This window comes from Periplaneta americana, chromosome 9, assembly GCF_040183065.1.
Source record: "Periplaneta americana isolate PAMFEO1 chromosome 9, P.americana_PAMFEO1_priV1, whole genome shotgun sequence".
In the NCBI taxonomy this organism is placed as follows: domain Eukaryota; kingdom Metazoa; phylum Arthropoda; class Insecta; order Blattodea; family Blattidae; genus Periplaneta; species Periplaneta americana.
The window spans coordinates 62506563-62532771 of NC_091125.1; the positions used below are offsets into that span (position 1 = coordinate 62506563).

At 35.0% G+C, this 26209-nt stretch overlaps 1 protein-coding gene across 5 annotated transcripts in view; it reads right to left on the reverse strand.

Annotated features, from left to right (window-relative positions):
- LOC138706004 (uncharacterized) overlaps positions 1–26209 on the reverse strand; it is an 843117-nt gene that overhangs the window by 221622 nt on the left and 595286 nt on the right. For 4 of the 5 annotated variants that reach the window (XM_069834880.1, XM_069834875.1, XM_069834881.1 and 1 more), the window contains one exon: positions 12143–12231. In XM_069834880.1, the coding sequence (XP_069690981.1) occupies positions 12143–12215 (73 nt within the window). In that variant the 5' untranslated portion in view covers positions 12216–12231. Of the gene's footprint in view, positions 1–12142; positions 12232–26209 lie in introns of those variants that run through there. The other variant, XM_069834879.1, reaches the window with a different exon arrangement.

Below are 26209 nucleotides of genomic sequence, written 5' to 3' on the forward strand. Positions count from 1 at the left end.
GACCAGCTCCCTCCGTGCGTCGGCAGTCAACGTTCGGGAAAGTCTTTATAATGAATTTTGGCGCTGAACAGTCGCGATCTTTTTCGAATACAGCACGTTGCACCGTTGACTTTACCGGGCTATGGAAATTATGACAATGGTAAGTGAATAAATAATGGTGAAATGCGTCCGAGGTCTGACACTGAAAGCTACCCAGCAATAATTCCACTTAAATAGGTCGAGGGAAATCCGCAACCACATAACTTGACTCAAACAGGATTTGAACCTGGGTCCGCTCTCTTCACAGACATGCTAACCGTTACACCACAGCGGTGAGCAGGTGGTGCTTGAATTCAGTTCCTTTATTCTTTATCCTCATCGATAACACACAAAATATGCTAAACTTGAATACAAACACAATTGTTATGCTGATTTCTTACCACTATGTTTTCCTTATTTTACAGTACTGTATCCGTGCCTCTGTGTTGCTTCAGTCCAGTTCCTTTTTCTCGTTATCATTATGGGATAACCTACAAATATGCTAAACTAAAAACAAGCCTAATTATCAAGTTGATTTATATCCAGTAGGTTTTCCCTTAATTTTATCTTTACTACTTATATTTGTTTAGTATGTGGTGTCTTCGTTACTTGAGGAACTTCATTTATCCATTCATGGTCCAAGTTATGTTTCTACTAGAGCACTGATCAAATGAAATGAGGAACCTATGGGCCTACTTATTGTGTTAACGGATCCATCTTAATTTGTTTTTATATTTTAAGAAATTTTGTGCTTTACAGCATTTCCAGAAACTACAACATTGATAAAATGCAATGCGCTACCTATGCTTATTATGTTAGAGGATCCATCTTTATTTGTTTTTGTATTTCAAGAGATTATGTGCACCGCAACATTTCCTAAAAGAAACCACCCAGCCATCCGGAATGTCGTCTCTTTATGGGAAAATAAATTAGGTATTTTGATGCTTCTTTATTGCAGTGATGTATATCATTATGCAAGAAGCGCCGTGTTAAAGCAGTAGCTGCAGATCTGTGACTTCGATATCGAATGGACTTGGAAAAGATTCCCGCGTAACATTTTTTTAAAGTGGAAACTCTTAATGAAATATTAAATTTAACTTGATTTTCTGTAATAAAATATTATTATTAATAAATGAATAGGGAAATGATGATGGAATGTTATTGATTCTTGTATCGGGGAAACTTAAGGACCCCCAAGAAAAAGTCTAAATGCGATCTTGTGCGCCAGAATGCCACTATGAATTTTTCGATGAAAAATCCCATACCTGACCGGGTCTTGAACCAGAACTGTCTACGTGACAGACTGATGGTCTGGGTCTATTCTGTCTCAGGCTGAGGTTTACCTCATATTGACTACAGGACCAGGGAGTTCCCGCTATTTGCTATTTTAGCTGTTGTTTCAGAGAACTCATGAGTGATAACTTGTAAGTAGCGAAGAGGAGAACAATAACTGGAAATATTATTCACACCTTGATTTGTAGACAGTTTGTGCTATTTGTGGGCTAAAAAAGATGGAGTGTCAAGTGGAAAACAACCAACACTTTCGACATGTTCTTCTGTTTTAGTTTAATAGAGGAGCAAAGGCAGTGGAGGCGGCTTGAAATATTTGTGCCATAAACGGGGAGAAGTCCACTGGAGAAAGCGCTTCAAGAAAATGATTCTGTAATTTCAATACACAACATCCTCTACTAAAGTTAGTGTTATGCGTCTGTTAGGATAAAGAAGGCGTCGTGTACTACGAATTGCTTTCCAGGAATGTAACTATAACCGATGACATTTATTACCAACAACTCAGACGACCTGCGGTTGTATTGAAGAAAAACGACCGGGAAGACTGCATCAAGTGCTGCTGGAACACGATAATGCATGCCCGTACTCCGCTAACGTGACGAAAGCAGTTATGCATCCCCATATTGTTCCGATCTTACGCTTTGAGATTTCCACCTTTTTCGTTCTCTATCTAACAATCTTCAAGGGAACTCCTTTAATAACCAAGATGCTTTATAAACTTGGCTTGACGACTTCTTTAACTCATAATCAGATGATTTCTTCAGACGCGGAATCGAAAAACTATTCCAACATTTGCAGAGAGTCATAGATAAAGTATAGGCCTGAGAATATATTACAGATTAATTTCTGTTTTCTATTCATGTTAAATAAAAAGTTTTATCACAGCAAAAAGACGCTATGAACTTTTACATCAAACAATACAATAAAATAACTTTCCTTGTATCTGAGAAGAAAGTTTTATGAAAATTACCGGCAATCTAAAAAACTATAAAATAAGATATAATTATATAAAATATTTCGAAATAGATGAAAGGGAAAAATCGCGAGAGAAGGCCGGGTATGGCCGAGAAGAAAGTGTTGTATCATCACGACAATGCACCTGCTAACACGTCTGTAATCACGGTTGCTAAACTACATGACCTACGGTTCGATTGTTGCCGCACCCCCTATTCACCAGATCTCGCCCCTCAGATTTCTTTCTTTTCCCAAAGCTCAAAACTCACTTGGCTGGGAAGAAATTGTCGATAAATGAAGTTATCGCAGCAGCAGAAGGATTTTTTTGCAGACCTCGAGGAATCTGTGTACAAGAAGGGCAAAGCAGCATTGCAACACCGGTGGACCAAGTGTGTAAATCTCAGGGAGGATTATATTGAGAAATAAAGATTGTTTCAGAGTAATTCTAGTTTAATTTATATGTCAGGCTATGAACGTTTCAAATAGTCCTCGTATTGCAGGTGGCACCAACGCAACTCTGATAAAGAACAATATTGTAATTTTTGTGACACTTTGTTTCGAATAGTGTACGTAGAAAAATGTATCACGTTAAAATTAGGTAAAAGGATGAGCAAAATATCTGGCTATTCTGGTAGAGATTTCGAAGGGAAAATTCCAAGCCAGATACAGCTCTGCTGTCCAGGCAATAAAAAGCTACCTCACAAACTGGAATAATTCATGGTTCTATAAAATAACAAAGAACCGATGGGAAATTGTTCAAAGGGGAATAATTTTGAGTCTATTACGCACCAACAGGTTTACCGGGACTGACAGAGGAAAGTGGGTTACACTGGCCCTTGACACGTGTTCCCGGGTTCACTGACTGTTCACCATGGTAACGCGAGCTGAGAAGGGAAGGCGGGGGCTGGGAATATTACGGAGCATTGACCGACTTTTTTTTCGTTACGAGAGGCGCCACGTGTTCTTAGCGCCATTATAATGAAGGGTCTACTTTCTCGACATTTTTACTTGAAAAACACTCTCCAGGGAAATCAAATTACCCTGCATAAGAACCCTTGATTTTTTTAATCACGGTTAGGTTGTTAATGTTGACGTTCTGTCATTCGGAAGCGATTTTCACAGGAGTAATTACATTGCTGTGAATAATTTCATCGTCATAATCATAATCATATTCATCTTGTTCTTTTTGAAACGGTTTTATGAAGTTTTTTCCTTGTATCATTTTTTGAAGCCATCTCTGTTTTGATAATCAAAATTAAAGCTTTGCTTCTGATGTTCAAAGGTATCTAGTTTACGCAAACCAAGAATTCACAAGAAAACTGTATGTAAATGTAGGTCTTACGGTTGATAGATTTATCCGATTTAGAGATAGTATTGAGAAAGGATCATCTGGAAAGAATGCAAGTAACAGAAATGTGATCTCTGATTGCAATCGCAGCATAAAAAACTATTAGATAAAAACGAAATTATGGGTATGAGAAGAAGACTAAGATATACAAGACAAGTAATATGTTTTATAGATAATAAGTGATTGGAAAGGCTTTTGAAAATTATTAATGAGTTCAAATCGAAACATAAAAGATTAGTTGGATATCGTAAAGACTTTGCAGTAATGCATTGTGATGTTGCATGCAGAACAGATATGTAATTCTTAATCCTTGATGCTGCTGCTGCTGCTGATGATGATGATGATGATAACGATTATGGAAGATTTATCCTGCATATTTTAATCTTACTGGGAGAAGACTTGAACTTATTGCACCGTATGACATCGTTCACGCTTTCAGATAGATGAATTTGTTGTAACATGTTACTTCTCCACTGCAGTAAATTCTGGACAGATAGATAAACGTTTCACCTGAATGATAACAGCATCTTCGATTTATACTTCATGCCTGGAAGAGTTGTCTCTTTTAGAGGAATAAAAATAGATGGATTAATTCAAATAACTGGTCATAATTTCCTAAACAACTAGGTACCATCCATCTCCACTGAAATATGTTTACATAAACTTATATTTCCCAATTAATTTCTTTTGGTTAAAACTCCAAAAATTCATGGGCTGTGATGTGAAGTTTGCCTCGTTAATTGGCACACAGAGATGAATATCATGATAGCAAAATCCTCATTTAGTATGTACTGAGAAAAATATCATAGTAGAATACTAAGATTCTATGTCTGAACATGTACCATGGAATTAATGTGGATATTGCTCCCTTGTTAGATATGTACTACTCCGTAGTAAGAATGCAGCAATGTTAAGCTATTATCTTCCCCTTAATTTATTTTAAATTTGCAATGTTATTGATGATGATAATAATAATAATGATAATAATAATAATAATAATAATAATAATAATAATAATAATAATAATAATAATAATAATAATAATAAATTTCAGATGAGAGAAAGGAAGAAAAAAGAAACAAAAGAAAAATGAAATGAAAGGAAACGACAGAAAGAAAGGAAAAAAAGGTAGATAATATGACATTGTGTAAGTGTGCTATCAAGTATTTTCGCGCCTAACTACGTATTGTAAGACGTGGTGCCTTGGGCTAACATTAGGGTATGGGCACTGGTTGGAATGCTCACCCAACATCATAATGAATTTCGGGAGCTAGAATGAGTAGTAAAATCAAGTTTTGCTGTAACGGCTGGGGAAAATATCGTGCCAACCACGTGTTACTCCCGTGATTGGATGATCTTTCACCTCTGATGAAGCATGTGCACGGGAGACCAGTAGTTCGTTCCCCCATGGACTCTCGCGCAACGGATTTTTTTGTGCAATCACAGAAAATTTGTTTGAGGAGGACATGTACCTAACTGTAAACACTACTGACTATAAGAGGTTTAGAAGAGGTTTTGGTCTCCCAAGCTGATAGTGTTCGGAAGTAGACTTTGGGAATTGCACCATGTGCTGGAACTTAACATCAGGTCGTACCAATTTGACCTGAGGAAGGATCTGTATGAAGTTTTGAAATGTTGGAAATGGCAAATGGTGGAATATACAGAAGTCCACGTTTCACCTAAGCTATTGACATCTCAGTTGCAGTACTATATTTTGAAAATGCCATTTGATCAAGCATATTTTCTTCAATAACGTCTGCTTATCTTACTGTTTTCATCAACATTTCAGGCCCTGAAGAGTCTTCGTTATTAGGAGATCGTAAAATATAAAATGACATCACATTGTTTTCCTCATTCAATTAGTTATTTTAAAAGCAACTCTTAAGAAGTACAAGATTGTACAGAAAGGTTTTGAAATTATGAACTTGCTTAGTAAGGAATTTCCCAGAAATTCCAATTTCAACATATTCTCCCCGAAGACGGATAATACAAGCGAATCCTACTTTCTAGAATATTAAAACCTGCTAATGTCAGAAACAACAATGAATAATAATCAACCATAAATTGCCTTGCAAGTATAACATCACTCATTGTCATTTATGAACTTCCCTCGTATTTGTTATTTTTCATGTTTACAGACTTGCAACGTTGTGTCTAACAACAGTAATTTACAACCAACGTCTCAAGAAAAAGTGACATTTATTAACAAAACTGTCTGGGAGGGCATCTGACAAAGCTTACATGACAATGAAAGAAATTTTTTATCGATAATTTAATGCTCATGAGCAGTCCAACGGAAATTGTCTATGGTACCTCGCAATATAGTTATGTAGAAGGAATGCTATTAATACTTAATTTTTGTTTCATTATCCTCGTTGGTCAAGTGCAACGCGATGTCCTGTGACGTCTACTCAGCCGCCCGCTGCTCTCATGTCTCGCTGCAGCGGGCACAGTGACAGCTCAGTTTTTGTGATAACTGTTTCTCATATTGATCAAATTGAACTTAACTAATGTGAATATCTAATACTGGTATTTACGTGTATGAAACCAATTGATTGATAAGTTAGAGATGACAATATGAAAGCTGAATAAAACTAAGTACTACATTTTAGATTTATACTTTTTTTCTTTCATTTGTTATGTTATAAAATATGATATAATATACTATAACTTTAATTAGTGTATTTTACACGCGTGTGCTTCATTGAAAAATATGTAACAGAAAAATTTACAAAACATGACAATTGAAAGCCTATCCCTCTACTGATACTATTGAACTCTGTTACAGTGAACTGTACTCAGTCTTTCATTAAATGATAATTACTGTACATACTTACAAATGGCTTTTAAGGAACCCAGAGGTTCATTTTCACCCTCACATAAGCTCGCGATCGGTCCCTATCCTGAGCAAGATTAACCCAGTCTCTATCATCATATCCCACCTCTCTCAAGTCCATTTTAATATTATCCTCCCATCTACGTCTCGGTCTCCCCAAAGATCTTTTTCCCTCCGGCATCCCAACTAACACTATATATGCATTTCTGGATTCATCCATACGTGCTACATGCCCTGCTCATCTGAAACGTCTGGATTTAATATCCCTAATTATGTCAGGTAAGAATACAATGAGTGCAGTTCTGCGTTATGTAACTTTCTCCATTCTCCTGTAACTTGATCCCTCTTAGTCCCAAAATATTTTCCTAAGCACCTTATTCTCGATCACTTTTAGTCTCTGTTACTCTCTCAACGTGTGAGTCCAAGTTTCACAACCATACAGAACAGCCGGTAATAGCCTATACCGGTAACTGTTTTATAAATTCTAACTTTCAGGTATTTTGAGAGCACACTGGATAATAAAAGCTTATTTACTGTACATAGGTATTTAAAATGAAACAGACACAAATGCATTAATGAACCATTAGTGATAATATTATTTTACTGATCTCCTGTAATGCTAGTTTTACGGGACTTTTTTGGTCTCTTTCTTGCATAATAATTGATAGTATTAGGCCTGTGTAGCTATGATCTGGACAGTGCATCAACTGAGGAAATTTTGTAGATTGTAGTCAGATGCATTACTTCTATGGTGAGATGTACTTATTCTCATTAATGAAAACAGCTGACCGCATATTTATGTAGATCCGAACATGCACAGTATGTCGGAAGCGTACTGATGACGACTGAGCAATCTGAATTATGGAAAATATGAATACAAATCACACAAATTTTTTCCTAGTTTTATACTTCACTTTCAGTTCACTATCACACTGTAAGTCTGTAATTTCTAGCAGAAGCTCAGCAGGAGCACCATCTACATCCACAGTGAATAGGTCTATGCTATGAAAATCTTAAAATCTGACTCCATACGTTCAAATCTTGAAATCGTGAATAAATTCCTTCCGAAGTAGACGACGACCGTTAAGATATACATCTGTTCCTACATAACTTCTACCAAGAGTCGCCACTGAGTGGGAGATAGAATAGTAACACAGTCTAGTATATACAGTCACGAAGCTCAATACGTAGTAAATATGCATCTATAGATAGTTGCTAACCACTAGGATCGCTAATATCGCCTCATTACATACAATGTGAAATAGTACCTGCACAGTCTATTGTTCCTAGCATCCTCACAACTCAAGCTTCGTGACTGTATATACTAGACTGTGGTAGTATAATGCCGAGAGTGAGGTAATGCACGCTTGGTCTGCCCGCTAGCAATATTCAGCGCCCGCTCCCTCTGTCGGCCGAGTTGATGATCACGGGTCTAGTGGTTACCGTACTTGTATATAGAACAAATTATCACGAGTTGAAGCCTGTGTCCAACAAATTTTCTAAGTGTTCTATCGGATTTAAAAATATAACACTTTACCCTCTTATAGCAGATTTAAGTTTCTACATGTGACGCGATTATTTTCTGGGCCGAATAACTTAAGCCGATAGCGCAGCTGCGGACAGTAAAAAGTGGAGGTGAAATAAAGAGGACACACTATGTGTATATAGGCCTGCTGGCCATGAAAGAATGAATTTAAAAGCATTCGCTGACAGATAAATAAAAAGGTAAATTTAAAGTTAAAAAATAAACTGAATTCATGTTTTATACGCAATAGCAATGTAATTATTGAGACAGTTCTAAAATCTGAATGAGAAACTCAATCAAAAGATTAATTTAAAGACGTTTACGGTTGGTACAAAATTTATCAAAGCAGTGAGGCTTATGTAAAAAACTTGAGAAACTTGAGAATAATTTATTATTGACGAAAGTAACTTGTAATTTCTTATATAAAATGTAAAAGGTAAACAATAATGACAACGATGTAGGTATTTCACGAGTAAAAGAGTCAGTTTCTTGACGAAAATATTTAATGGCAAAATAAGAAGGCGAAGCTTTATAAGGACATCAAAGCAAGGCAAATGAGAATGATATTGTACTTACGTTTAAAAAGTAAAAGGACAAAATAATTAATCAGTAGGTCTAATCACTGGGCATTTGGTTTTGTATAACAGAGGAATTGCAAATGAAGTGACTCATTTCACTGGGATGAGATCTTGCGAATGAAAGTTTAAGATTGATAAATAGAGAGTTTTTGCATTCAGACACTGACAAATTACAAATGATTGCATTGCTAAGTTTGAACTAGTGAAGAATATTCTAAAGATTATTACTGTTAGTTTAAATCGCTACAAATCCAGAGTATTTAATCAAACAGTAATTTTAAATTCAACGCATGAAACATTCATTATGAATTTATGACAAAGTATGTAATGAGGCATGAATAATGCAACTGCCATTAAAATATAGATTACCGGACTGATTAAATTTATGTTCTTCCTGAGGAGGGAAGAATATTTCTACGCCATGATTGAGGAGTTGAAGAAAAAAGCAATGTTTACCAGGAACTTTGTGATATATTACCCTTCATACGCAACTTTAAGACCACGAGGCATATCTTCCAAAGGCTGCAATTAACTATAGTATATTTAATAATTACTTTTGAATTAATACAACTAAACACAGCTTTGAATGAAATTATCATTATAAAGTCAAATCTTTCTTCATAATATAATAGTGTGGGATATTAATGATATAGTGGAAGTTCTATTAAATCCATGCATATTATTTATTTAATTTAAAAATTAAATTCGCTGTCGTGCTTAGAAGGTCAATAACTAAAATATTAAAATGTTATATATTCCATATTATGGATGTTGTTACGTAGCACATTCATAGAAACGAAACGATAACTTCATAATATTTTGGCTACTTGTACACGTTCTCGCTTAAACAATCGAAAAAATTGTACACTTCTTTATTCGAAAGAACTAGTAACCGATGTAGAGCAGTCTTTTGCACTCATAAAGTACAATATAATACAAAACAAAAATAAGTGCCATTATTTTAGTGGAATTTTCTGGTTATGAGTTCAGAACGCTTAAAATATTATTTTTGTTATAAAATAATACACTAAAAATGATTTTATGGAATAATTAATTCCTCTGTTTCTAAATTAATTTATCCATTACAATTGTTACCATTTATAAATTAGTAAATAATTTAATATAATAAAATTAATATCTCTTAACGTCCAAAATAACGATGGTGATCCTACTTCCATTTTATTTACTTTGATATTGATTTAAGAAATATGTAAGGAACATATGAATCTAAGAATGCACATCAGTTGAAATTGTTGCTCTAATCCCAAGTGTAGGGCCATTTACTTTAAAAGGAGAAGAAAAAATTGACTTTTTCAAATCTTTTGAGTTCTGAAGAAACATAAAGAGGAAACACGGATGGATTTAGTTTCATTTTTATTAAGAGAAGTTTATTGCTTCTGCCATGATTAATGTAACATGATAACTACATTAGCCTATACTGAAGAGTAGAGACAATTATTTCATCAATGAAGACTATACTTCGTTTCATAATGTCTGACTGGCGATGTAAATGTTGCCGGCAGACGAAGGAGGGAGGATAATTGCTATTCAACCAATGGCAGAGGTCACATTTCAGACTTATCTTGAAGTTGGGCGGTCTGAAGCGTTCTACCTCCTCCAAACTTCATGACAAGCGTGGAAGGAGACCTCTGTCATTGGTTGAATAGCAATTATACTTCTCTTATCCTCTACTGGCAATATTAAATTTACATCGCCTGTCAGATATTATGGAACGCAGTATAGTGTTTACAATTAAGAACTACTGGGCAGATTTCAAACAGGAGAAAATAAAATCATATAATTAAAATAATGTTATTTTAAGTGGGAGAAAAATTAACGAAATTTTCTTACATCCACGATTCAAGAAAGAGAATTTGCTGGAACAGTGCATAAATTGTTATCGTACATAGAAGATTCTAAAGCATGGTTGAGGTCTGTATTATGAGACGGTCCCGTGATGAAGTCTCTGTGATAACAGTGTCATGCCTCCGAGACGCTATACACACTGAGATATTTTCAGTAGTTCTCTTGTCTTGACGCGAAGAACAAAGTCAAATATTCCTGTAAATGAAATTATCTGCTATGGAGATACAATAACTATTGGATTCCGCTTCATGAAAATCGAAAGAAAAAGCAAAGCATCTTATTCAAAATGGTTTGGTAGCCTATATGATATAAGTACTTCCATGTTTCACTATTAACGAAGTTGCAGGCTGTCACTCCAAAAGATGTAGATATTTATAGAATGGATTTAAAAATTTTAGTATCCTAAATTGCTTGAAAAGATTTTTTCTGAAATAACAAAAGGAGATATTTTTATGAGGGAAGCGGTATAAAAAAAGGCTGCTGATAACATTAACAGATCCTGGGACTGGAATACCTTATGAAGATCTAAAATTTGATTACTTAATTTTGTCTCAAGTCATGGTAACATATCTGAGAAATGTTGCACTATTTAAAGGAAATTAAAATAATAATATTAATTTATTATTTTGGTAAGCATTTCTTAATCTTCCCAAAAACCGCGTTCCTGTTAGTTCCTTACTCATGACTCTACTCCTGCCGAGATACATTGCTTTGCTCACGCGCCTAGACATGTTGAGACTTGTAGTACGCTCCTTTTTTGTCAGTCCCTTTGTCTTTTGTTCCGAACGTGAGACTAAATATTAAAACAAAGTCTTCCTTACATGACACTACTAAACATACAGAAATGTTTCCACTCATTGTCCTGCTATCGTACGAGCCGGAGTTCAAGTGCGCTTGTCAGACTTTGCATGCGTGCAATTCGCCTCAATCTGTTGTGAGCTACTGAAGGGAATATTCAATCGTGCAGAATGTAGTGCAAGTTATTGTGTTTTGTCTAATTTTTTGGGAATGGTGTGTCGTATAATGTACCGGCTTTCCTAGTTATAAGTTATGAAAGGAGCTTAAAAAAATCAGAGAAGTTATTTCCAACATTTCACAAGAAGAGATTAGTGGAGTGTTCTAGAACAATTTTCGGAAATGTCAAAAATGTATTGAAGCAGCAGGACACTTTGAACATATCTTGTGACACAGGTAAAATACATTTGTATTCATTTCTAAATTGTTTATAAATATTTTCCCCGCTAAACAGGTTTTATAAATAAAAGTTATTATCGTAGAAATGGCGGACGATTTCGTGGTAACAGAAAAATGCCGCTGTACTTGCGATGTGAGGGAAGTTTTACATATGGAGTACTCCGTGTATCATGTTACCACATAAGACTAGCTGTAACAACCTCCATACGAAGGAAATCGATCTTGTCTCTAGATATCGCCTCGTGATACGGATCTCAGTGTGTGTAGCCGGCTTTACCCTAGTGAAAACACTCTAATCGTGGGAAGAAATATTAATGTAAGAATATTTAAACCGAACGGAACATGAAGAGCGAAAACAAATCATGGGAAAAGGAAGAAATAACTAAATTTGAAAAGAAAACAAATGGAAAGCGTTGTTTTACATCAAACTATTTGAAAAAAAAAAAGTTATATTTTTATAATTGTATGTAAATTATAGGAAATGTTTCTGTTCTGAACTCATACCCACAAAAGGGAAATGTAGACCTACTTACCAAATGTGTGTCTATACGTTCCCCCCGACAGCAGCACCTGCAGGATAAGACCGGCTGAACGACTGCGCAGCATGCAGTGCGTCACCAAACTGAAAAATTATAAAATACTGATAATAATTGTTGGGAATGTGGCACAAACTTTACTATGTACAGTATAATTTCTAGTGCATTCGTTTAAGGAATATGTGCAAAGAAACCATTTACTATGCGTACAATAAAAATATAGACTTTCGTTTTCTGGATTGCGCAAAGAGTATTCTTATAATCCAAAAAACATTTGACTTAATTTAGACATTGAGTAGTTAAAAAAACATATTTAATAAATTATGCATAAATTGTAATATAACGTGTAAACGTAATTGTAAACCTTTATAATACTACAGTATTTAGACATGAATTGTTCATATTCAACCTAAATTAGTAACGTTTTGACATCAAAGGTTTTTTCTGTAAACTCTGACGTCACTCGTAGTACTATAAAGATATAAGTGTAAGATGAACTTAGTGACACGTCTCCGTCTCTCTCTATTCTCTATTTAATGTGCCTTGAGGTTTTCCAAACTACTCCTCTGGTTGGATTGTAAAATTTATTAGATAGAGTGTAATAATCATGCCTGTTGTAGTATTTATTTATCCCTTAAATCCATACCAAAATTAAAGACGTTTCAAGCAATCCAAAGGGTTTAATGAATCACCTGTTACTTTCTCTATTTACAAAATTCAACATTTAAAAATAATGTACAGAGTGTGCGACTTAAGCAATTTCTTTTTGCTTAGGCAGCTCAAATAAAAGTCGAGATATGTGGGAGGTATATTTAATGGTTTCGTAGGTGGAATCGGGGTTGGGTATAACGTTCACTGACATCATCATGTGGATGTTAAGAATTTTATGCTTCGTATGATAATTTTATGTTCAACACGTGCTGGCAATCTGTTATGTTAATTGTTGATTTCATTTCTCCTTTCCACAGTATATTCCAGTCTTGCATAATGTTTTATAGAGTCATTTGCTCTTCTTATAATTCCTATAACATCGTTTTCACAATACACAAGTTATGTCCAGTCCTTCAAATTAATTTATTTGGTTTGTTTCATTCGGAATAAGCAATGTCTTTAAAGAACAGACAGCACAGAATTTTAAGATAATTTATTAATTTATTTCAACAGCTATGTTTTAAGTATGTCACACCTAGTGACACTACCATGAGAACGTCAAAACCTGGGTAGATCAAGAAAAAAGTTGGATTCAGACTGTGTTAGACCATATGGTTTAAGTCATACGACAATTAAGGGGAGACCATACACGAATAAGAGATCCTAATTGACAAAAGTACAAAAGTACCGGAAAAACGTAGGTCAGATGCAGGAGATGGTAGATAAACCAAAATAACATAAAGAACGAGGAGACATCCTCGTCTATTCCAGGGCCTTAAGCTATCAGTTAAAAATTTTAAAATATCGAACCGGATGACTTTGAGATGCAATAGTCCTGAAAGCCCTCTTCGAAGTTGCTCACGATCGAACAGTTGTTATGACTTAGAAGCCAATCTCAATATAATAATAGCTATGCATTCATTGAACAGGATGTACCCTTGTCTTTTATTTTAGATTGACGTACATTCCTATTAGACGTGTGTATGAGTATCAATGAGACCAAAACGTGTTAAACCTCTTTTATTAGACCTATTGTCTTTGGAATTCTTTTATCATTTTTTTTTCAAATTTAATGTCATATTTTCAGAAATTTAAAATCATTTTAGAGGTCATTTTCCTGTGATTTTTAGGTCATCCCTACATCAGTTATGCAGACGACTTTATAATTTTAGCACTTTCTGAAAATAATTTACAAATACTACTCCACAAATTTAAACAAATAGCAAGCGAATATAACATGAAAATCTTACTAAAAAAACAAAGCATTAGAAGTATCAAAAGAATGTAGAGGAGTAAAATTAGAAGTAGATGGTATAATAATAGAGCTAGTAATGAAATTTAAATATATAATATACATTGAGATTAATAGCACGAATACAATAAATTATGAAGTAATAAACCAAGCCAATAACAAAATTGGAAGTTGCTTCAGTACTACGATATGGACTAGTAAAAATTTAAGAAAGTACACCAAAACTAGGATATACAATTAAGTCGTAAGGTCTGTACTTACATGTGGGTTGTGAATCCAGAGCTATTACACTAGGCATAATTCCTTGGGAGAAAAGACGCCAGTAATGAAGACTGTATCTCTATTGCTACTCAGTAGCGACCGTCTCTTGAGGTGGGAGTGTTAATATCCCCCCAAACGAAAGATTTTTCGCAGTCTCTAATGGGATAGTTTGCATTCGATTGCTTCTAAACTTAGGCCTGTATGATATGGAGTTATTTACTCGAATAATTTGAAATTCTGATCTAGTTCTTTCTTTACATACATGTTTAGAAGCTCAAAAGTACATAAAATTTTAAAAAGGACGCAATCATATCATGTACTTATTTATATGTTTGGAACATCGGCAAAGATAGGAACCTGAACTACGCATAAAACAAATTGACAAAAAACATGAAAAAACTATAACGTTATTTGTTCATAGTTTTCCAGCTTTCTCCAATCTTTCGTATTTTCTGCCGTCTTCTTATTCTCCGCATATGAGCCATTTATCTTAATGTCATATATAATCTGATACCTTCTTCTACCTCCAACTCTTCTCCTCTTCACCATTCCTTGCAGTGCATCTTTTAATAGGCAGTGACACAACCAATTCTTTTTACTCTTCTTAATCAGTTTCAGCATCATTCTTTCTTCACCCACTCTTTCTAACACAACTTCATTTCTTATTCTGTTTGTCAATTCACACGCTCCATTCTTCTCCATATCCACATTTGAAATGCTTCTAGTCGCTTTTCTTCACTTCGTTGTAATAGCCATGTTTCTGCCCATACAATGCCACACTTCAAGCAAAGCACTTCACTAGTCTCTTCCTTAGTTCTTTTTCCAGAGGCTCGCAGAAGATGCTCCTTTTCCTATTAAAAGCTTCCTTGGCCATTGCTGTCCTCCTTTTGACTTCCTGGCAGCAGCTTATTTTACTGCTTATAATACATCCCAAGTATATGAAGGGTCAACTTGCTCTAATGCCTCATTTAGAATTCGCACGGTTACCTTCTTTATTTTTCTTCCGATAACCATGATCTTCGTCTTGTTTGCATTAATATCCTCATCCCATACTGCTCGCAGTTATTAATGATAAAAAAATATTCCAATTATTGAATCATAATGTATCACTTTTAACTTCGTACAGATAAAAGAAACGCTAAGAAACTTATAAGAAGTAGGCGCTGGAGGCTTTTCCAGAGCCGGTTTCGCCATGGATTCATGCACTCGGGATACATTGGTCCAGTGTCCATCATATACAAGGTGGAATTAAAATAACCCTGCAGGTTTGCAGAGTGAATAGCTCATATTGTATGCAGAAAAAACTATAATGCCATATTGGTGGAAAGTTCATAGTTTCTTCAGAAAAAAAAAATGTTTTTCCCCAAATGTTTAACAATTTCTTATTCGGTAACTATTGCGAGTAGGATCCTGATTTTTGTGTATATCGACAGGAAATCTAATAAACAATAATGGCGGATTTCAATAGCGCGCGCGGCTTTGTGTAAATTTAATTTAAAAAACCACTAAATTCAAGCCACTGCACGAAGCGAGCAAGTGACAACGTCCTGACAGATAGCAGTTTACGTATGGAGTCTCACCGAGTTCATTGACCTCTTACATCTGTATCACGAGTAGAGTGACGATGTTGCCGGACTGCTGAAAATTCGAAATTAATTTTCTAATTAACCGTGCATTTAATCACAAAACGTAATATAGATTTGCTATTCATTTACGTGTAGCCTATCATCCCTTTCAATCTGCAAGGTTATTTCACTTCCGTCCTGTATATATTGATTGTTGAAGTTCGACAAGTGGGTGAGTCACATTTGTGAATCTGACGCTCACAGGTGGACCATCCTGCTTCAGTCCTGACAACTAGGTTCCTTCCTCAAACTAGTAGGTACCTGACAAACTGGAATTCCAAGTCCTTAAGTCCTTCATCAGCGTCGAGTCCCGTAGTACCGTCAAGACTTCACCCAGACTACATTGACTATTGCAAATAATAGATGAGATGAAGGGGAGATAGAGAGTTTTAGTGGAATGAAAGAGGGAACGGGATTATCCCAAGATAATCCCTCTGCAATGTTTCCTTTGTCCACCACAAATTCCATGAAGACCAGGACAAGAATTGATACCCGGACCGTTTGGATAAAAGACAAGGCTGATAGCACTGAGTCACATATCCAGAAAAAAAAGTATATGCAAATACAGGGCTACTACAAAAGAATCATTAGTTTTCAAACTGCTATATTTTCAAAAGTATTACTCGTACAACAATGAGTAATACATCAAAAGAGTCGTACACGCAACACATTTATTCTTACACTCTACAAATGTTCTATGTGTGCCCCTCGGGTGACACGAGATATGTCCAGGCGGTAGTCCATTTCGTTCCACACATTGTGTAGAGTTGTCCTGTCAATGGCCATTACTGCATTATTGATGCGCTCCCTCAGCTGTACCAGTGTTTGTGGCAGTGGAGGTACGTAGACGCGGTCCTTAATGTGTTCCCAAAGGTAGAAGTCACATGGAGTTAAGTCTGGTGACCTGGGGGGCCAAGGGAAAAGAGCTTGATCATCTGCATCAACACGCCCAATCCAGCGATTCTGCAATTCATGGTTCAGGTATTCACGAATATCAAGCATCCAATGAGGGGGTGCCCCGTCTTGTTGGAAGACAAAATTGTCTGAATCTTCGGTTAATTGTGGAACACATAGCTATTCCAACACACAAAATCTTTTTTTTTTCTTGTCACCATTTTGTGCAGGGACTACACTCGTGCTGTCAACTGGTGTACACAATGCAAACCAGGTGTGTTTCCGGTTCTTTTGATGTATCACTCATTGTACGAGTAATACTTTGGAGAATATAGCAGTATGAAAGCGAATGATTCTTTTGTAGTAGTCCTGTATGTTGATTATTATTAGTTGACAGACTTCAATTATGGCATGCATTACAAGCTGATATATAATTCACGCAACTACTGAAACTTTTGGGTTCTTCTCCATTCAAATTTCACTACTTATGATGATTCCTATCGATTATGAATGACCCGAGTAACATGTTCATCAATTCCTTAACATTAAACCCTAAACACTTTACAGGTATCACATCATGTCATATCATATTACATATTATATTGCAACAAATTTCATCACGTAGTATCATGCCATAATGTAATTTCGTAAATCAATCATTTAAGTAAAGTATTATCAGCCTGTAGTCGTAGATGGCAGAGCAAGGAATCTGCCAACACGTCTGAAGAGCTCTCTGCAGACAATACCCTCTTTTATGAAGATGGATGTCTGAAGTGAGACTCGTGAGAGCAAGCTCGCAGCACACAAATGTGCCACTCTGCGTCTGCACTTTGTTCGTATCGCGTTTCCGTAGTTCTAAGAGTAGACAGAACTTGTCATTTCACCGTTCTAACCTTACAATGGATTTTCTTAAAACTTCGTTAATTTACAAACTTATATAGCTTTATAATGCATGAACCTATCAGAATATTGTTATACCTGTCGCCTAAATTTCAAGTTACGCCTCCAGGAAGACTCATATTCCATCATAACAGTGTACTATGAAATACATTATGATCTCTAATCAATTTTGCAATACAGCGGCGAATTGCAAAATTATGTAATGTGGCTACAACAAAGAGGCTGTCGATGGATTCATCATTAACCACGGCCCAAGGCAGCAGAATGCGTCCGTAGCCTAAGGCGAGTTACGAAATTACGGGAGATTTTCGAAAATTGTAGTCATAAACATTGTAGCGAAAACCATGCTATGTTTATCTCTCGATTTCTCGCATTCAAACATAACTTTGTTATAACCAGGCAGCGCATTTTCGCTCCCAAACAATTTACGAAAGTTATCGGTTAGTATATCCTGGAGTTTTAGAGTTGAAACTCTGGCCCTAAATGCTTATGTCAGGACGCTAAGAAAGGTATAACCTAGCTTCGGAACATATTAATAATGGAGTATGACAACTGTAAGTGGGATTGCTACTAAATTGAAATGGTCTGCCCAACTACTTTTTCACCATATAAACGCACTAAACTGCGAAACTAGCTCTGTAGAAAATATTAGTGCTACATATGACAGAAAATATAATTAGATCGGTAATAACACTGAACTAATATATACAATATATTATAGAAGGCGAATGCTCGGCCACATATCGCCAAATGTCATCTCGCTATTACCAATCTCATCAACGATAACGATAAATTAATAATCTAATAGTTGATACAGTATGGTTAAATAACCAACTAAAAAACGCCCACCAGTCAACAATCGAGAAAATATAAAACGAAGTGACATTAATATATAAAATAAAATTCATTATAATAAATTCCTACATATGCTGCTCGCCAATTCTTCCTTTTTTCCTTATCTTTGTTTAACTTCCTTTCTGGGTCTTACAAGTCGTTTCCGTAGAAGAGAGATAATTCTTTTTAATCACGCAGGAGACATGAACAACGGAGGGACTTTCATGGTGAGGAATCAATTCAATACACCACCTCCTAAAGACAGCAATAACACATATTTAGACAACGGACAGAACGGTCGTTGTAGATGGAAAGTAAATTCCAATCCGGCATTTGCCTTTACGAGTGGGGAACCCCGAAAAAATCCACACTTAGATTGACCGGTCTCGGAATTTGAATCCGGGCCTCTTGAATGCGAGTCCGAGACGACACCGCCTCGGTAACTCGCCATTTCATTAGGTTTTATTATAGATTTAAGCAATCACTCTAAGCAATATATCAGCGAAAGTATAATTTACTTTTGCATTTCTTCTTTCATTAAGAATTTATGAAGATTTTGGGGAGAGACGATTTTTCTATGGAGTAATTGTCGTATTAGTTTTCGAGTACAAACACATGGGACGATCTAGCATGTGAACAAAATACATACGATCTTATTCGTACAGAGGGAATCGTAAGTAATGTCATTAATTTCAGGGGGTTATTATTTGAGATATCTCAAAACAAAATAGTTTAAGACAATTTTCTTTCTCTTTGTTTCATTTTAAAGATAAAAATTGTCTTGTATGAAACATTTCATAGCGTGTTTTGGAAAAGGCATTGATTTAATTCCCAATATGCTCAGTCAATTTAAGAGAGCAGTGTATTATTACAATAAATGAGTCAAACAATTTTAGTTTTGTCCTTCAAATGTCCACAAATTTGATCCGAACAATTAATGTAACTTTTCGTTCTGCAAAGGAACTTTAAAATGTTACATTTGTTCGGATCAAATTTCTGCACATTTAAAGGACAAATTAAAATTCTTTCAATAATTTATTATCATAATACACTGCTCTCTTAAATTGACTGAGCATATTGAGAATTAAATCAGTGGATTTCCCTAAACATGCTATGAAATGTTTAATATAAAACAATTTTTTATCTGCAAAAGAAAGCAAAAACGATTAAAATTCTATTAAACGTTTTTGTTTGAAATGTCTCAAAGAATAAGCACCTGAAATTAAGGGCATTACTTGGTGTTCATTCTGTATAGTGACGTTTCCATCTCATCCCACTGTTCCGCGGGATTACATTTTATGAAAGTCACTACGTTTGATAAATACTCGGCCATTTAATCACTTAAAGATATTTATGTTTTTTTTAGATATTTCATGACAGTATGCTAGTTGTTTGTGGTGGTTCCAAAAGTCATAATTGTGATTTTACTCGAGTCTTCCTATGATACAAATATCGGTAAAAATGATCGGTATCATTCTAAATATAGAAAAGATCGATATTCAAATATCGAATATCGAAAGAAAAGGTCGATACATAATACTTATATACTAGAATGTATTTTCCTGTTTGTGATTATGTATTCGGTCTCTTTTTTTATTTTGTATATATTTATTATTATTTTTTTTAAGTTAATACTGATTGTGTATATGTATTCAATCTCTCTTTTTTACTTTATTATTTTTATTATTATTATTATTATTATTAGACTATTATTATTATTATTATTATTATTATTATTATTATTTTAAGTTAATATTTGTAAACCGGTATGTAATTTTTCTGTATGTAATTTGATTCTGGTTGAGTGGAAGAGACGGCCTGATGGCCTTAACTATGCCAGGGAAAATAAAACTATTATTATTATTATTATTATTATTATTATTATTATTATTATTATTATCATATTGATATCACTAATATAATGTACTTATTTGTAATTAAATAAACAATTCATATAAGAAGCCACCGGCGTAGCGCAGACGGTAGTCCTTTTCCTGCGGTCCGGAGCTGTTCTTGGACGTGGGTTCGATTTCCGCTTGGGCTGATTATCTGGTTGGGTTTTTTCCCCGTGGTTTTCCCTGACTAAGGCTAATGTCAGGTAATCCCATGACTAATCCTCGGTCTCATCTCGCCAAATACCATCTTGCTGTCACCAATTAAATTCCATCGACGGGTAACTAATCTAATAGTCGATACAGCGTCGTCAAATAATACTAAAATAAAAGAAGTTCATAGACGGCACGTGAAGTTGCGCAAAAAGAATTATGGGCGACCACGATACTCCAGCTTCGTTTCTACAGTATTAATAAATGCACACATAAATATCAATTACTTATGGCTGAAAGAATCTGGATCATTATAGTTCTGTCTAAACGAGCGCAGGTTGGCAATAAGACTGTTCTACTTATCTAAAAAACAAAGAATTTCAATTCAAGAACTTCAACATGGTATTTAGTTACGTGACTCTTCTGTAAGTATGTAGCTTAACCTCTCATCCAGACGGTCCAGAGTCGATCTCCAGCTAGAATGTAATGGAGTTTATGGCTGACGAAACAGACCATGCAGAGAATTTTTCTCGGGGTATACCTTTTTCCCTCTATCATTCCACCAACACTCTTGATCTTTCTTCCCCTAATTTCATCCGTCATCTGCAATAGTTAAAAATAGGCTGGGGTGAAATCTTCTTCGGTGTAGTACGGGTTTCTGATGATGATATAGGAAGAGATTTTGCTACGGACCTAGGCCTAGAGCTTATCAATTACTCTTCTGGGGAAGGAACTTGGCTCTTTCATGACTGAGACAGGATGGTCAATCTGTCAGATCGGATTGACGAGTGCTACCCAGGCCTCTTGTCGGACTTGGCATGTATAGGGCGCACAATGGGTCAAAAGCAAGCCTAAGTGAATTGATCCATCTCGGGTGTGGCCCTTGAAAAGCAAGTCCAAGACTCTTCTATCATTAAAAGAAGCAATAATCTGATAATAATTTACTTGTCAAAATCTACAACACAAAACCCATAGCTTTACTTCCTTCCTAACAAAGCCACGCTAAGGATTTTAATAATCTATACAATTCAACGGCCTCGCAGGATCTTGATCTCGCGAACCTCTGATCCAATGACTAGCGTCGTAACTGCTGGATCAGGGCAGGCCAACTGGAGCAAGTAAGACCAGTGAGCGTTATAGACGCTACTAAGCAGCAACTGAGAAAGCGTTGTTGGCTCTGTCACGTGGTCAAAGGTAGATATATACATTTGACTGCAGTAGGATAGCATTTTGAAATGGTTAGGAGTTAAAATGTCCATCGCATAATGTCCACAGCACAAAAGTCCATAAACTATAATGTCCACCTTGTCATGACGCTCGCATGAAATAAATGTCCACAACGAAAATGTCCACCGTGATTTAATATCCAGCAATTATATGTCCAAAATACATAAATATAGACTATAAATGTCCAGAAAATATAAAAAATTACATTCTATTACAATTTGTCTGTTTTATGGTTCTTCAAATAATTCCCTGTACGTTTTCAGATTTTCTATTTCTTCAATACGCCTCATGTACGTGCTGAGAACTTCCATCCTTAAGAATAACTATGTGTTCCAGATCAGTATTTGTCACGCATGTTGCCTTACAAGTTTGCCTGTCTGCACACCCCCAATATAGTTTATGTAGGCCTATACATAACTGTTGTTCATTAATATATTTTTCTTTTTCTTGATAGTATTACTTCAGCCGTACTGAAAATTTTTAATGAATTGCTAAGTAATAGCTTTGACTTATTAAAATATCAACTTGTAAATTTTGAAATGTCTTGCTAAGCAACAACTTTGAACTAATATTTACAATGAATATTTCTGCATGTGCACTTTATGTCTCGTGAACATTTCAGATTATGGACTTTTATATAGACATTTTAATTGTGGACATTTATGTTGTGGACTTTTATTTACGTGAGCTTTTTGAAATGGACATTTTAACCTGGAAGCCTTTGAGATTGAACATGACCAGATCCGTTGTTCCAAATACCAAAGAAAAAAAATGTTGAAATGAAAGGATTTCAACAATTTTGTAGAGCAACAAATTTTTATAATATTTATACTACATATTAATGAAATGTTATTGAACGCTTTATATAGTGTACCGATTATGTAAATTTATTTTATAAAATACAAATGTTCTGATTAATTAAAAAATGTTTATTTCAATCATATTTAAAGCCTACTAATATTGTTGAGAGAGTGAACATGATTCCTTTTATATGCATGCGTGATATATGTCTGTAATTTGTAATCCGCCTCTGCATAGCCGGAGAGCCGGCAGTTATTTCGTGAACAGGAGCCGCTCTCTGCTGCTCCACGGAGCGTTCAGTTGTCCGGCACTGCGCTAGATCATTGAGGATGACGTCATGTATTAGATGATGATGATGATGATGATGATGATGATGATGGTGGTGGTAGTGGTGGTGGTGGTGGTGGTGGTAGTGATGGGAACCATACTTTGTTGCTTGATTAATTTTTAGCTCTTCAATCCTTTCGCTTTTAACGCTGACCTTTAAGTTCTTTTATTCTTGAAATATGTACAAGGAACATGAATACATAACAATGTACGTTTTCTCTTATTCTATATTTCAAATGTTATCTCAACCATTAGTCACACTAACACTGCGAAAACGATAGCCGAGTAACTACGGGAGGCAAAAAACCATAAATATTCTTGAAGTGTAGGGGAAATACCCATAACGAGTATCGGTGAAATAACGGGATTTTTGTACAACTAATCTCCTGTTCACACAAATAAAAATATTTTCTTTAAATCTAGTGAAAGAGGTCGAGAATAAAATTATAAATTATATTATATCGAATTATTTTACACAGAATTATTTAAATATCTGTAACTAGTAAATAAACTAACTATCCATTTCATATTACACGTAATCCAATTCAAACAAAAAAAGGTAAAGATAAGGATAGCCCTATTTCACGCCATGAAGGCTTTTGAGGAGTATGGAGGTCGGCTGGTTGGCCTTGGCCCCATATGATCTATCTGCATACTAGGTATAATGTACTGTACTGTATTGTATTGTACTACATTATACTATGCTATATTATGCTGTCACTCTCACTCTATCATCATTATCACTAGCACTACAATACAACTAATCTAAGTTTGCTTAAGTTCGATCTGTGGCACAACCAAGCAAGAGATCTTTGACGTTAAGCCGACATGACGCCGTGTCTGTTTCTAAAGAATTATAGCAAGAAAGAAATAGACTTCTGACGTGTCCAATGAAACACGTGGAACTTACAGGGCCAGAGCGCGGCAGCTAGCAGCATTCCTCTTCTTCTCACTTCGGAGTCAGATACCAGACAAGCAGAGAATTTGTTTACTTAAAATTGTATTAGTCGATACGTTAAAAGTGTTAAAATTTAAAATAAGTTATGTACCTTAGACAGACGGTCCGTTTCGACGCCGTTGCTGCGTCATCTTCAGTGTCCTATGAACTACTGTTGTTCCTGCTGATCTTGAATTCCGGCATTTGCGTTCGTCAGTTGTAGGGATGGGGGTGTGTTGCTCTTATGGTGGGGGTGGTTGTTTGTGTGCCATGTATTATGATGTCGAATAAGGTGTATGGGTATTGAACTGTTATTGTCTATTAAGTTTAATATGTTGTGGATGTGTTATTGTATGCTTGTATATTTCATATTGTTCTAACATGTTTGACTGTGGACTTTTTGATGTGATGTGTAAAATTTCCATATCTGTTTCTATGTTATTGTAGTCGTGGTTGTTGTTGATAATATGTTCTGTGTAATTTGATGTGATGTGGGGTTTAGTTATAGCTTTGATGTGTTCATTGTATCTTGTTTGAAAGGATCTTCCTAATGATAGATTCTTTATTAATCTTGAGCTGTCCTGACAGTGAGACCGAAAATCGAATTTTTTAAATTTTTGTTTGTATGTCTGTATGTTTTTACCTTTTCACGCGATAATGTCTCAACCAATTTCTACGAAAATTGCTATATAAAATAAGCGGATCCCTCTTAGATTTTAGGCTATATGGAATTCAACATTTTCTTTAAAAGGTGGGTTGTAAGGAGGATTGAAGTAAATAAATCAAAATATCTCGCTTATTATTGATTTTTTAATAATATTAAATGACAAAAGTTGCTTTAAAAACTGTTTTCAACAAGTGTTATTCTGAGAAAGATTTTTGTAAGACCGATATTTAACGAGATGTATGAGCTTTAAGATAACAATGCGCTCTCTCCTGTTGTTTTATTTTTAAAGTTCAATATAATAAAATTCTACACTTCGGAAAAAAGGCACTGACGAGGAAAAACGGTAAACAATTCTGCAGGTTAGGACACATATACAGATATATCATACTATACTTCGGGGTTTCTGTAAATACATTTTATATCATAATCATGTATGACGTATGGTATAGTATACTATACTCTAAGGACTCAAGAGGATATAGTAAAATGAAAACCAATGAATCTGTGATTATTTAAGGCGGCCTTTACAACAAGCGGAAGATACTCCTTTAACACTCCTTTTTTAAAACTCGTATTCACGGGCTGTACAATAACAGACAATAATATGCTGCACAACACAACAAATTATAAACCTATAGTCTGTGAAAAACATAAAACATGACAAGAATTAAAGAAAGAAATAAATAAGAACAGTAAGTTATCACTGGAGTTTTAAGAAGAAAGGAGAAAAACTATGAAACCATCAAATAGGCCTAAATAAACCAACCGAAATAAATAATCTTGCCAAAATGTTTTTTCTTAAACATTTCTTAAAACATCGTGAATTTAGCAAAACTTTGTATTCTAATGGAAATTGATATAAATCGTTATTTAAAAATGCTTAATCCCATTCGTATCATAAATTACTGGGCCATTCTGAAAAAAAAAAACTATGTTTGTAGCAAGTGCAGTGAAGCGCATTGGTATGGCTAGTTATTTATAAGCGAAAAACATAGTTTTCGAAAACGTTAAAAATTTTCCTTTTTTACCTTCTATAACCGTTTTATATAGAGTTTCTTCATAATATGAAAAATAAATTTACAAGCCATTCCTTTTACTCGCATAGTATGTTAGATATCAACGTAGTGACGAGATATTTTATTAGGAGGAATTGGAGAGTAGACCGAAACTATTTACTTCAGTAAAATGGTAAAAATAATTTTCAAATATTTCAAAATATAGCGATCTCGAATAGTTTAATGCCGATGTCAAACTAGAGATTTTACATAGTTGTTTAAGTGATATGACGACGATTATAACGACAGGGACTTAATAAAATTTATATTTTAACTATTACTGTTTTTCAATAAGATAACTTGATTTTCAGTATACTTTGGTGCAGTAATGATAATGACTGCAATGTATGACTGTTCTGGGAAGAAACTACTTATATCTAGCTCTTAGATTTTGAAGTATTGTCCTTCGTGATGTACGAGAGAAGATTATAGTGTAAGTAGACTAAAAAAATAAAACAAGTTTTTATTCTTATTTCTTATACCCTAACTACTGTATTCATTGAAATGAAGATTATTTCTTCTTCGTTTCTTATCATAATCCCAAAGTGAGTTCAAACATTTGTGCCAACATGAACCAATGAAGTCATT